General features: G+C 42.1%; 3 protein-coding genes across 3 annotated transcripts; 1 reads left to right on the forward strand and 2 right to left on the reverse strand.

Annotated features, from left to right (window-relative positions):
• LOC107641171 lies at positions 3,678 to 4,160 on the reverse strand. Its single transcript, XM_016344677.1, has one exon. It carries the CDS (start codon positions 4,158 to 4,160, stop codon positions 3,678 to 3,680), a length of 483 nt encoding a protein of 160 aa, XP_016200163.1.
• On the forward strand, positions 9,397 to 11,286 carry LOC107641172. The gene is made up of 2 exons (XM_016344678.1): positions 9,397 to 9,498; positions 10,954 to 11,286. Exons 1-2 carry the CDS (start codon positions 9,397 to 9,399, stop codon positions 11,284 to 11,286), a joined length of 435 nt encoding a protein of 144 aa, XP_016200164.1.
• Positions 11,283 to 12,298, reverse strand: LOC107641173. Its single transcript, XM_016344679.2, has 2 exons — positions 12,019 to 12,298; positions 11,283 to 11,552 (listed from the first exon to the last, which is right to left on the reverse strand). The coding sequence occupies exons 1-2, from the start codon at positions 12,178 to 12,180 to the stop codon at positions 11,283 to 11,285; spliced, it is 432 nt and encodes a 143-aa protein (XP_016200165.1). The 5' UTR covers positions 12,181 to 12,298.

The raw sequence follows: 12,917 nt of genomic DNA on the forward strand, positions 1-12,917 counted from the left end.
TCTCCGAAGTGCGGCCTCTGTCGCGACTCGTTAGTTCGGAGGATGAAGATCTGCATAGTGTCCTCGCCGGAGCTGCATAGTGTTTCGGCTAGATGTATGGCTTTGCCGGAGACGACCAACAAGGAAGGATCGAAGCGGCGTGGGGATAGTGGCGAGAGGATGACGAAGGAGATGGTCGATGGTGTTACGGGTCGGGCGGGTTAGGTTAGAACACAGTTGGTTGAACTTGGATCAATCTTGATGGGCTTCTGGAGTATATTTTTTTTTCTTGAGATGCACATTTTTTCTGAACCAATAGTGGGCTCAAGTGTTGGGCTATTAAAAATGTTGTTAAAACTAGATAAATAGTTTAGTATGGTCCTTTTCACTGCACGAAAAAAAAAATCCTCACATGGCTGCACAAGGAAGAGGAACACCAAAATAGTTATTGCATGTATAATAATTTGTTGAACCGTTTAACAGCAATATTAATTTTCTGTATGATATAATAATTAAAATACTATGCAAAACAAACTTAGCAGGTTAATGTAAGGTTTTGCCAGATGTGCACTAAAAAAATGATGCTGGTGCATAAAATTATAGAAACGTTGATGCACATATTTTCCAGTTGATCACGGGTTGTATTCGTACAATATAGTTGGTTGAGGTTCAATACCTGTCCTTTAATGAGCAATGAGGTTTTTTAAGGAGATTCTATTATTTGATTTCACTAATTGGTTTATTATAGCCTCACACTGAGGTACGTACTTTGAAACTTGTTTAAACCAGTCCCTTCGTATTCTTTGTTGATCCAATTATTTTAGTTGGAAACAGGTTTATCCTTTATAAAGGAACGGAATTTGGCATAACATTACGATACGGTAAATGAAAATAATTCCGAATGTTTATTCCGGAAGTGTAAAACTGATTTGCAAGGATAACTCGATAGACAGGTCTTTCATAATGCACCCGTAAATAGTTGCTGAAATGTTCTAGGATCATGATTTGGAAACGTTAAATACTAACGGCACAAGATAATTCCCTAATTTTGTTTAAACCACTCAAACGACTTGTTTTATTTGGCTGATTTATAGGCAGAGGGGCTGAGTTATGAGTAACTCCAAACAATTCACGATAAGCAGAGAACGAACCGATGAAAGTAGATATAATAATTGTTACCGAGTTTTAATTAGCATTTCAGAAGATCAAAGGGGCGACCAAACAAACAAACCAAATAGATCATTCAGGGCTTCAGGCCTCGACAAAAAACCAAAACAACATAAAGATATCACCCATGTGCACTAGGTCAAATACCTCCGTCACTGTCTTCAATCTGCACCGATTGAACGCCTGCCTGGCGGGACAAAGATTTCTCCTTGACCTTCAAAACATCGACGACACTGTTTGCCAGGAGACGCAACTTTGAGCTTTCCGCCATCATTTCGCTTGCTTTGTCATACAGTCGGCGAGCGGTCGCTTCAGACTGTTGCAAGGCCCTGCGAAGCAACTTTTCCTGCCCGCACCGTGCCTTCTCCTCTTCCTCCAGTTGATTCTTCTTTTTCTTCAACTTGACCATTAAGGCTAACCTCTCGTTATTGACCTCAAAGAGTTCACCTGAGGCTTTTACAAGCCTCTCCTCCCAAAAATCCTCCCTCCTGAGAAGTTCGGCCTCAACGAGACCACAATCCACGGACTTTTGATCTGTACGGACGATGTTGATCAGATTGGATATCGGCTCATTCGTGAGGTCGACTGGACTAATGGTGGGGTCGGTGACGGTCTCCTTCGACATTTTCTCAGAAGTCACAGTGGAGAGAGCAGTGGAGGGTGGCAGAAATAAGGAGGGGGACAAGGATAGACAGAGAGGTGGGAGAAGGAGTTACGGCAGAGAAGAACTGGGAAAGAAGCGTTAGGAGGGATAGGATTTGTCATTAAAGGGCACGTATACATATATAGTGTAACGTGGGAAGCTGCTTCGAATACTTTTTTTCGTAGAAAATGAGTAATTAATGTACTTCGTTTATTTTTGGGAAAATAAACGATTTATATTTAAACTAGTTCGATGGAAGAAAAAAAAAAGAAGAGATAATAATTTAGTTACATAATACCTTAAATTAACATTTCACGTTAATATAGTTTTAAGTTTGTTTTTCAATTTCAATGCTCAGCTTTAATAATTACGTCTAGGATCTCTTCGATTCACGTGCCAAATCCACAGACGGAGCATCAGTTACAGTGGGCGTAAATGAAGGCGTATGTGGCACGGTACCTGACTTATCTGGCGAGCTGTTTTGCAGTATATAAGTTCCCTCCCCAGCTTTCCTTCATCGCGTCTGGTCTTCCATGCTAACAACGCAAGATAATTCCCTAATTATGGATTAACCACTCAGATGACTTGTTTTATATTGGATGATTTACATCCCCCATTTTTTGCTTGGGGCTGTGAACTATATGATACCGTCACAATTAATTTATACCAAACAGCCCAGAAAATTGGTAACTCGGATAGTCAATGGGGAGTCACCAAAAAACGTATTTTGCTTATGTTTAGGAAATATTTATTTCAATTTAAATCAATTCAAACTATTACTAACAAGCAAGGAGATGAGAAGATATTGATTGTTAACCGCATCTGGATTAAACGAATTTATACTGGCTACGAAGCATAGAATATTAATCTTCCGAATCAATGGCAATCAAAATGGAAATAACTCAGAAATTTTGTTCTTTTCGTGTGATACTCACTGGCGAGGAAGGATAAACCGATTAACAATTGAAGATAAACAGATTTTTAATATCGAACCAATGAAAGTAGATATAATAATCGCTACAGGGTTTTAATTAGCATTTCATAAGATCAAAAGGACGACCAAACAAACAAACCAGATAGATCATTCAGGGCTTCAAGCCTCGACAAAAAACCAAAACAACATAAAGATGTCACACATGTGCACCAGGTCAAATACCTCCGTCACTGTCTTCAATCTGCACCAGTTGAACGCCTGCCTGGCGGGACAAAGATTTCTCCTTGACCTCCAAGACATCGACGACCCTTTGTGCCAGGTCACGCTACCTTGAGCTTTCCGCCATCATTTCGTTTGCTTTGTCATACATTCGGCGAACGGTTGCTTCACACTTTTGCTGCTCCCTGCGCAGCAACTTTTCCTCCAGGCGCCGTGCCTTCTCCTCTTCCTTCAGTTGAACCTCCTTTTTCTTCAACTTGACCATTAACTTTAACCTCTCGGACCTGACCTCGAAAAGTTCATCTAAGAATTTTTCAAGCCTAGCCTCCCAAATTTCCTGCCTCCTGACAACTTCGGCCTCAACGAGGTCACAATTCGCGGACTTCTCATCTGTACGGACGATGTCGATCAGATTGGACATCGGCTATTCTGTGAGGTCGACGGGACTAACCATGTGGTCGGTGACGGTCTCCTTCGACATTTTCTCAGAAGTACACAGCGGAGAGAGCAGTGGATGGTGACAGAAATAAGGAGGGGGATAAGGATAGACGGAGAGGTGAGAGAAGGAGTTACGGCAAAGAAAAACTGGGAAAGAAGCATTAGGAGGGATATGGTTTGTCATTAACGGGCACGTATACATATATAGTGTAAAGTGGGAAGCTGCTTCGAATATTTTTTTCGTAGAAAATGAGTAATACTTCGTTTTTTTTTTTTGGAAAAATAAACGATTTATATTTAAGGAAAGAGAAGGGATAACAAGTTTTTACACATGTAGCGGGCTTGGACGTCGCCTGCATCGGCGGCCTCAAGCAAGGTGTCGCACCCACCGACTTCTCGGCCCATCCAGAAGAATTCCCTCATTCCTATACGGAATATAGCGGCCGGATTTCCTGCGCGCGCACTTTTATAAAGGAACCCATCCTCAGGACGGTCCTCCAAGTCATAACCGAACACGACGGGTAGCTCCGCCATGGAAGCCACATTGTACACCGCAGATGAGCGGGCTGCATCCAAAAACACCTTGCAGGTCGCCTGCATGTTAAACAGATCATGGATCGAGGCCGACGCAACCCTTGCTGCAATTCTCTCCCATATTTCGCGAGGCAGAAGAGTCAGCGGACAGACGCGTGGTGGCACCCCTTTCCCTTTCCCTTTCCTTCTCCCATATCCGGCCTTCTTTCCCCTTCTGCCTTTCTCGGAGGTTGCACCAAATTTCATCCTATTTGATTTAAATTTATTGAATATATGGTGGAAGGGGAAGGTTACAGAAGGACCGTCGTTAGTATGGATCACCAGACGCGATGAAGGAAAGCTGGGTAGTGAACTTATATACTGCAAAACGACTCACCAGATAAGTCAGGTACCGTGCCACATACGCCTTCATTTACGCCCACTGTAACCGATGCTTCATTTTTGGGTTTGGCACGGGAATTGAAGACATCATAAACGTAATTTTAAAAGCTGAACACTGAAAAATAGTTTTAAATTTAAATTTAAATTTAAAATTATTTTTCAGTGTTCAGCTTTTAAAATTACGTTTATGATGTCTTCAATTCCCGTGCCAAACCCAAAAATGAAGCATCGGTTACAGTGGGCGTAAATGAAGGCGTATGTGGCACGGTACCTGACTTATCTGGTGAGTCGTTTTGCAGTATATAAGTTCACTACCCAGCTTTCCTTCATCGCGTCTGGTGATCCATACTAACGACGGTCCTTCTGTAACCTTCCCCTTCCACCATATATTCAATAAATTTAAATCAAATAGGATGAAATTTGGTGCAACCTCCGAGAAAGGCAGAAGGGGAAAGAAGGCCGGATATGGGAGAAGGAAAGGGAAAGGGAAAGGGGTGCCACCACGCGTCTGTCCGCTGACTCTTCTGCCTCGCGAAATATGGGAGAGAATTGCAGCAAGGGTTGCGTCGGCCTCGATCCATGATCTGTTTAACATGCAGGCGACCTGCAAGGTGTTTTTGGACGCAGCCCGCTCATCTGCGGTGTACAAGGTGGCCTCCATGGCGGAGATACCCGTCGTGTTCGGTTATGACATGGAGGACCGTCCTGAGGATGGGTTCCTTTATAAAAGTGCGCGCGCAGGAAATCCGGCCGCTATATTCCGTATAGGAATGAGGGAATTCTTCTGGATGGGCCGAGAAGTCGGTGGGTGCGACACCTTGCTTGAGGCCGCCGATGCAGGCGACGTCCAAGCCCGCTACATGTGTGCGATGCTGCTACTGACGCCAGGTGTTGGGGACAAAGCGGACGCTGGTAGGGGGTTGAAATATATGAGAATGTACTGGCTGCTGGAAAAATCGAATTATGTAGAGAACTCTTTGGGCAGTTGTTCGGAAATCCGCTGATTGGGGTGCACCCGTCGGATCCAGGGAAGCCTGTCGTCTACCGGTCAAGCGTCTGCCCGACCCGCGGGACCATGGGTGCCGCCAACGATTCGTCAAGTGTGTCATGCGTCCGCTGCCTTGCCAAGTTCGAGGTGTTGCATTTCCTTAGTCTGTTTACTTTCAGATGAAGCTTCGTTGTAACCAAAGTTGAATGTATTTCATTGCTAATGATTCGTGCGGTTGAGTTGGGTGGCTTTGTAAATTTTCGCTTTCATGGGTCAGACAAATGACATATTCGAACCGATGCATATCACCATGTTTTAACTTTTAAACACTCACACGCATAACCTTCGATAGAAGCACTATTTCATAACTTCATTAGCTAATAAGCCAAGCGGAATATATAAAAAAAAAAAACAAACACACCAGAACAGTTCAATATTAGCGTTGGGCCTAAATAGTACAATGCTAGACCTAAACATACATTGCCAGGGAGGGGAGGGGTCGGTTTACGGTGTCTCCATCCCGTTGTTGCACTGACCCCTAAGACCTGGGACTTCACCTATCCAGCAAAACGTCGGCCAGCTACTGTATGATTTCTCCCACTTGAGTCCTGAGTCTCTGTCTCTCTCTCTCCATCTGGGATATACGGTACTCGATTGACGCAACGGCCCGTTGTATGTCCTCAATCGATTGGCTGGCTACAAGTGATGTAACTTTGTTAGCAACGTATTGATACCGACGCAAGTGACTAGACGTGGGGGTGTCGCAAGAACACATTTTTCGCTTATCAAATGCACCGGTTCCATCGCGGTAATATTTCTCACCGTCGTATCGTGCCGTTTACCGTGAATGACGAATCGATTGAACTCAGACGGCGGCGGGAGCTCACTGCCCAGACCTGGAACAGGCGGAGTCGTCGTCACCATCGAATCGTGCTGTCCGCCGCGAACGAGTTTATTGAACTCTAACGCCGGCGGGAGCTCGCTGCCCAGCTCCGTAACAGGCATTGCATTCACCTGGAAGTAGTCGTTCCAGGCGTTCACGGCCTCTTGGTAACTCCGGTAATGAAGAAGCAGGTTCCGTGGAAAGCCATCCACCTGAGCCGCTGCCGTTTCGCTGTTGGGGTATATTCCGGGTATCCTCCCTCTAAAGACGACGTACCAAACACCTTCTGTGCGCATTGCCATCAGACTGTTAGAGGAGATCTGGTACACCCTTAATAGGGAGAGGTGGTTAGGGTTGATGGTAGAATATACAGTTTATGGGTTTTTCTCTCACCTGGAGGCTAAGAAATGGAAGAGTAAACAAATAAAGCAACTAGAATGGTGGGGGGTGCAATAGCAGTCGAGGTTTACTTTCACGCGGACCCTATGTTCAGGAGTAGGGGTGCAGGGACTAGGTTCACGAATAGTGGTGTACTTGCACCAGCAAAGAACAAATTAATAACATTTATCTTATTCACCACTATTAAGGCTCCTTTAAATTACTTCATTCTTGAGAATATTAGCCCCACCTAGGAAATGGGAATCCAGTTAAATGCGATAAATGCTTCTTTAATCAATATAATTATTATACTATCTGAACGCATCGGTAAACAAAAACATCTAGGGAAACGTATGCGGTACTGAACCACAACATCCACGAAGTCCCTCCAAATGGCCGGAAGTTCCTAAAAGGGCAAAACGAAACTGGACGTATCCATTCAGCACGAATGTCTGCCGAATCTTCTTTCTCTCAAAATATGGTCGAGTATTGCCACGATGGTTGCATCGAATTCGATTGATGATCTGTTCAACATGCAGGCGAGTTGCAGGTTATTTGCATCTGCATGCAATTTCGACACCGTGTACAAGCATGCCTTGGTGTCGGTGTTGCCGATCGCTTGCTTCCTGGACTACTCTGGGCGGCCTGCAATGACATTTTTGCGCCAAAATGCGGAATCCGGCCGCTATGCTCCGCGTGGGGATGTCTCATTTATTCTGGTGTGGCCACCGCAGAGGTGGTATATGGACCCTGACTGAGGCAGCAGAGTTGGGCAATGTGGAGACCTGCTACATCTCTGCGATGTTGCTACTGTCGCTTGGTGACAAGACCGATGATGAGATCCACCGTGGATTCGAATTTTTTGGCGTGGTCCGTGAGTCCGGCGCAGTTGAAAGGTGCAAAGAGGTCTTCACGCAGGTGTTCGCGGGCCCGTGGTCGGATATACCCCCGGTGGACCCAGAAGAGCCCGTGTCATGCCGTTCCGGTAGTTGCCGTACCCGTGGAACCATTGGTGATGCGAGCGATTTGTCCAGTGTGTCGTGTGTGCAATGCCTGGCTGATTACGAGGTGCGGAAGTTCTTAGGGACTTATTGCGTTTAAGTAGTTTTCTAAACCCCGATGATGGAGGTGCTGATCATGCTTCGTCCGCGCATTTTCGGTCAGCCTATGTTGTAATCCGCCAATACAGTGGCTAGCAATTGCCGGTTTGTTACGATCCTTCATTGACCCCTTGCTAATTGCTATGCGTACTGATGATGTATTTTATTTAATTTTTGTAATTTTTTTTGTTAAAGAACAGTCTGTTCGATCAATTATCATGTGGAGTACACAGACGACGCAATTAATGCGTATCTTGGCTATAATTTAGTCCAAATAATTCTTTCTTCTTGACTGGGATATGATCTGGACCTTGCACTATTGAAGTGACGTTTGAATGGACAGAAGACTGTTTAGTCAATCAATCTTTTACACCATCGGAAGGTTTTTTCTGGGGCTGGGTACTAAGACCGCGACAGTGAATTTATGCAAAACTGGTAACTTGGATAGGCAATAGGGAGTGACCGAAAGAAGTCATGTAAAAAATGGGTACGGGATAAATTTTGTATGAGCAATAATGATAATTGACGATGGTGTATAAAATCTGTACAGAGTTTGAATAATGATCATGCGGATATGCTCAAATTGAACCACGGGATTGTATTCGCATAATATAACCGGGTGAGAGATTCAATACCTATCCTTTAATGAACAAAATTTGCTTTAATATTTTAAGGAGTTTTTATTATGTAATCGCACTAAATGTATGTTTTATTATATAACATGAGAGAGAACTAATTTGAATTTTGTTTCGATCAATGGCTTCGTATTCTTTGTTCGTCCAAGCAATCTATTTTGAAAGATGTATTTCCTATAATATCATATAATATTAGGATATAAAAAAAACGACACTATGTCTGCATTCCTTTGTTTTATTATCTAGTGTCTAGTGTAAAATGACGGTACGTGACCTTAAATCAGAAGGAACCCGTAAACATTCGTGAAAATCAATCGCGCTGCCTCTGGTATTTGGCTCCGATCTCAACAATTAGGTATTAGCGTTTGGCTCCGTCGTAATATAAATCCCTAATTGTGTTTTAACAGGTTAAGAACAGAAAGATTAAAGTATGTATAATTATATTACCAGGGTTTAAGTTCCACTACAGAAGATCAAATGGGCGACAGAACAAACAAAGGAAATAAAAGGATTATACAGGCCTCAACGGAAAACATGACATTCAGATATCTTGCATGTGCAGCAGGTCAAATAACTCCGGCTCCGTCTTCATTCTGCCCGATTGGATGACGACCCCGACGGAGCAAAAACTTATGTTTTTCCTCCCAAACGTTGATCCTGCGTTCCAGGTCACGCTACGATAGAGCCTCCACCTGTTCCCGTTCACGGCGCTTGGCAACTTCTGCCTTTAATTCCTTTTCTGTGACATCCAACTGGTGAAGGAGCACATCATTTTTCGCTGCTCTATTTTCAAATCCCTTTTCAGCCGTTGCCTTTCCTGTACCTCTTCCTCCAGTTCATCCTTCTTTGCCTCGAAAACGAACTTGGCGGCCATCATCTCCACCTTCGCCTGCCTCAGTTTTGCGCTGGTCGTTACGAGTGCAGCCTTCAACATCTCCTCCCTCTTGACCAGTGCGGCCTCAACGAGGTCATAATCTGCGAACTTTTCATCTACGCGGATGATGTCGATAAGTGTGTCGATCGAGAGATCCGCTAGGTCGTCTGGACTAATGGCATGGTCGGTGACGGGTTTCTCCGACATTTTCTTAGGATAAGAGGATGACGTATGGTAGTAATAATGGAGAAGGGTAGACAGAGAGTTGAGAGAATGAGTTACGGCATGGAAGAAGTGAAGAAGGGTTGGTACTTAGTAGGGTTAGGGGTTGTCAATAACGGGCACGTATATTTATATTTATATATTATATTATGATGTAGGTAGAAAGTTGCTTGGTATCTTTTTTTTCGTAACTAATGTGTCCATGTGTCAATAATGGGGCTTTATTTTCAGGAAAATAAAACATTAAATTAAACTACTTTGATGGGAAAAAAATAGAAAGAAAAGATAACATTTATTCAGCGAGTAATTAAGGTAAGCAACTAAAGTTGACATAAATATAACACAAATTTCGAACAGTGAACATTAAATTCTTGCATTGTAAAACGAGTATTTCGTTCTTCCCTTACTTATTAATTATCTTATCTTTTCCATAACAATCAGTAAAGAAACGTACGACGCACTGAACCATTTAAAAAAAGATATAATAATAGCACAAAATGTTTCTTTGGTGGTCGTGTGTCGTCTTGGTATTTTCCATAATCCTTGGCCCAAGTTTCTTGCAAAATGGCTGGAGGTTCCATGAAGATCTTAGTTAGTTTGACTTGGTTAAGCTTGATGGTGTAAATTGGTTTAGGGGTTTTCCCTCGCCTGGATGCTCAAAAGGGAAAAAGTAGAGGTGCACTGTCACGCGGACCCCACGTTCAGGAGTAAGCGTGTACTTCAAGCCAAAGTAGGTTCAGAAGCAGATGTGCAGGGATACCAGAGTCAGGGGTAGGGGTGTACTGCACCCCACTTAGATAGAAAGAAAAAAGGTTTGTTCTGTCAATCAATATTTTACATTGAATCCAATTAAATGCAAATAAAAAATTTATCATTTAATTCGAATGTGATCATTCACGGTTTTTTAATCGGTTTAAGATTCCCTAATCTACACAGTTACAACATGTATTTAATTGTTTTATCTGATGCTTCTCAATATTAACCATTATCGATGAGCTTCATTAAAATTGCAAACAACAAAAACGTCTTTCACGTTTCCCATTTCCCATTTCCGAATATCGAGGTAAACTGGAAAATAAAAATGAGACTGCCCACCGCCATTTGGCAGCCCAAGAAAGACACTTCTTCTTGTACGTATATATAAATATGGGTATAAGTACATATATTAAATGTATTAATTATCCGGTATTATCCATAACGTTGGGCAACGAAACGACTAACGCGCTAAGCCGTAATAATTAATTAATGTCAGTATATAATATAATATATTATATACATATATATTTATAGATAAATTAACTTTTATAGGATAGAAAATTAGTGTTACAGTTGAGGATATAAACGTTTTGGAAATTGGTATTATCGCGATAAGTTAATAATTTCCGATAATCCCTCAACAACCACCCTCCTGCCTCTGGCGAGCCCTTGCAAATGGCTGGATCTTCCAAGACAAACAGAAAGGAAGGGAACGTGCCCGTCGAGCATGAATGATCGCTGAATCTTCTTCCTCGCGATATATGGGTGAGGATTGCCACTAAGGTTGCATTGAATTCGATTCATGATCTGTTCAATATGCAGGCAAGTTGCAAAGTTTTTCTGGATGCAGCGAGTTCCGAAACTATGTACCAACATGTGACGATGCGTGTTATACCGTTAGTGTCCTTTTTATTTTACCTTGACCGGCCGGAGAGGAGGTTCATCGATCGCTGCGTTGAAGCAGGAAATGCGGATGCTATACTCCGACAGGGGTTGACGGAGTATTTCTGGATTATCCGCCGTGACATTGGGATGGAACTGCTTTCTAGGGCCTGGACGGAGGGCAGCGTCGAAGCAGGTTACCTGTCTCTGCCATGTTGCTACTGTGTGATCACGAGAATGAAGAAGAAATGCAAAGGGGTATTGAAATGTTAGAGTCTGTCCGTACTTCTGGAAACGTCAAAAGCTGCAAGGAGTTCTTCGCGGATATTTTCTGGGAGCGATGGGTTGACGAGAGACCATCGGATCCGGGAGATGCCGTGGTTTGTCGGTCCACCACTTGTACTACCCGCAGGAGTTCTTTGCATCCTATTTTCTTTCATTGCATTGAACTCAGCTGCAAAAGTTGAGACAGTACTCAAACACCCCAAGAGACCTAACTGTGTTCCGATTACAATAGTGTCACAATCTTTGGTATTGACCTACAAAATTTGTAATGAGAAAAATGAGTTTTTCTTTTATTTTTGCAATGTGAAATTGTTTTCTCTTTATCTAAAGCTAAACTTTATATCACAAACTCTTTATAGACTTCGTACCAGCCATCGGATATCACATCAATCACACTACAACTTTTTTGTGAATGACTCATATGAATCCACCTTTAGAGGTTGTTGAAGATTTGGATTTGTAACAATAAAATCTTTACATCAGGAATATATTAATGTACAAATGATTCTAATTTGCTATTTCTTGTATGTTTAACACAGTACTTTTGATGGTTGTACTAACCTTTTTTTATACATTCATAAATTAATGTATCTAGACACAATTGTAACAATTTCTCAATGGTATCTAATTTAATTGTAATCCTATTACTATTATTAGGTTAGAGATTAGTAAATGCAGCAAATATTGGAGCATTGGGAGAGGAGCACAAAAGAAACTTACTGCTTCCTTTACGGTGGAAAGTGCAGCCATTACACAAGCAGCTGATACATTGGCAATAAGAGTTCCAAATGGCATCCATTTAAACAACCCTGCCCTTCCTAATCCACGACCGTTGAGCCGAGCTAAGAACCATCGAATCCACATGCCTACAGGTCCAACCATGCAAGCGAACCATAACTCGGCACCACTTCCACCATTCTTGAACTTAGCCTTCACCAGTGCACCACTCACACCCCATAATATTCCTAAAATCACCAATATCGGCTGTTATATTCTTTCAACCTTATAATAACATGTACTGCAATATTTGTTTTTTTAGAATTTATATAATTGATAAAACTTGTATTGCAATTTCAAGCAGTAAGTGAGATAGATTATTAGATTTCTGGCACTAATATACAAATGTTCTATTCATGTCAGGAGAAGGATGCAAAGGATATTGAGATTCCAAATATTAGATGGAAAATTTTTGAGCTGATGATGAGGTCTAATAAATTCTGCAGCCATATCTTTTATAGAAACTTTTTAGTAGTTTTTGAGCAACTAATATTCTTTTTATTTGATCAATGTCCAGATTTATATACACTGGATCGACTGAAATCACTCTGGATATAGCTCAAGACTTTCTCCAAACAGCTTATCAATATCTATTAGAAGGACTTAAGAGGCTCTGTGAATACACAATTGCAAAGGTTAGCTAGCAAGTCTTGCATATGGCTGCAGTAATATTAGATTATAGATACAGAAAGTGGCAAAACCACTATCCAAATAACCAAACCCACCACAACTTACAGAATCCCTCACAAGACCTAAACTTCGTGTTGGATTTAGACAACAAAGCCATTTAATTTTTGCTAAAGCTGTTTGTTGCGGCCTATAATAATTGAAAATAAAAAATA

This window comes from Arachis ipaensis, chromosome B05 (genome assembly GCF_000816755.2).
Source record: "Arachis ipaensis cultivar K30076 chromosome B05, Araip1.1, whole genome shotgun sequence".
NCBI lineage: Eukaryota > Viridiplantae > Streptophyta > Magnoliopsida > Fabales > Fabaceae > Arachis > Arachis ipaensis.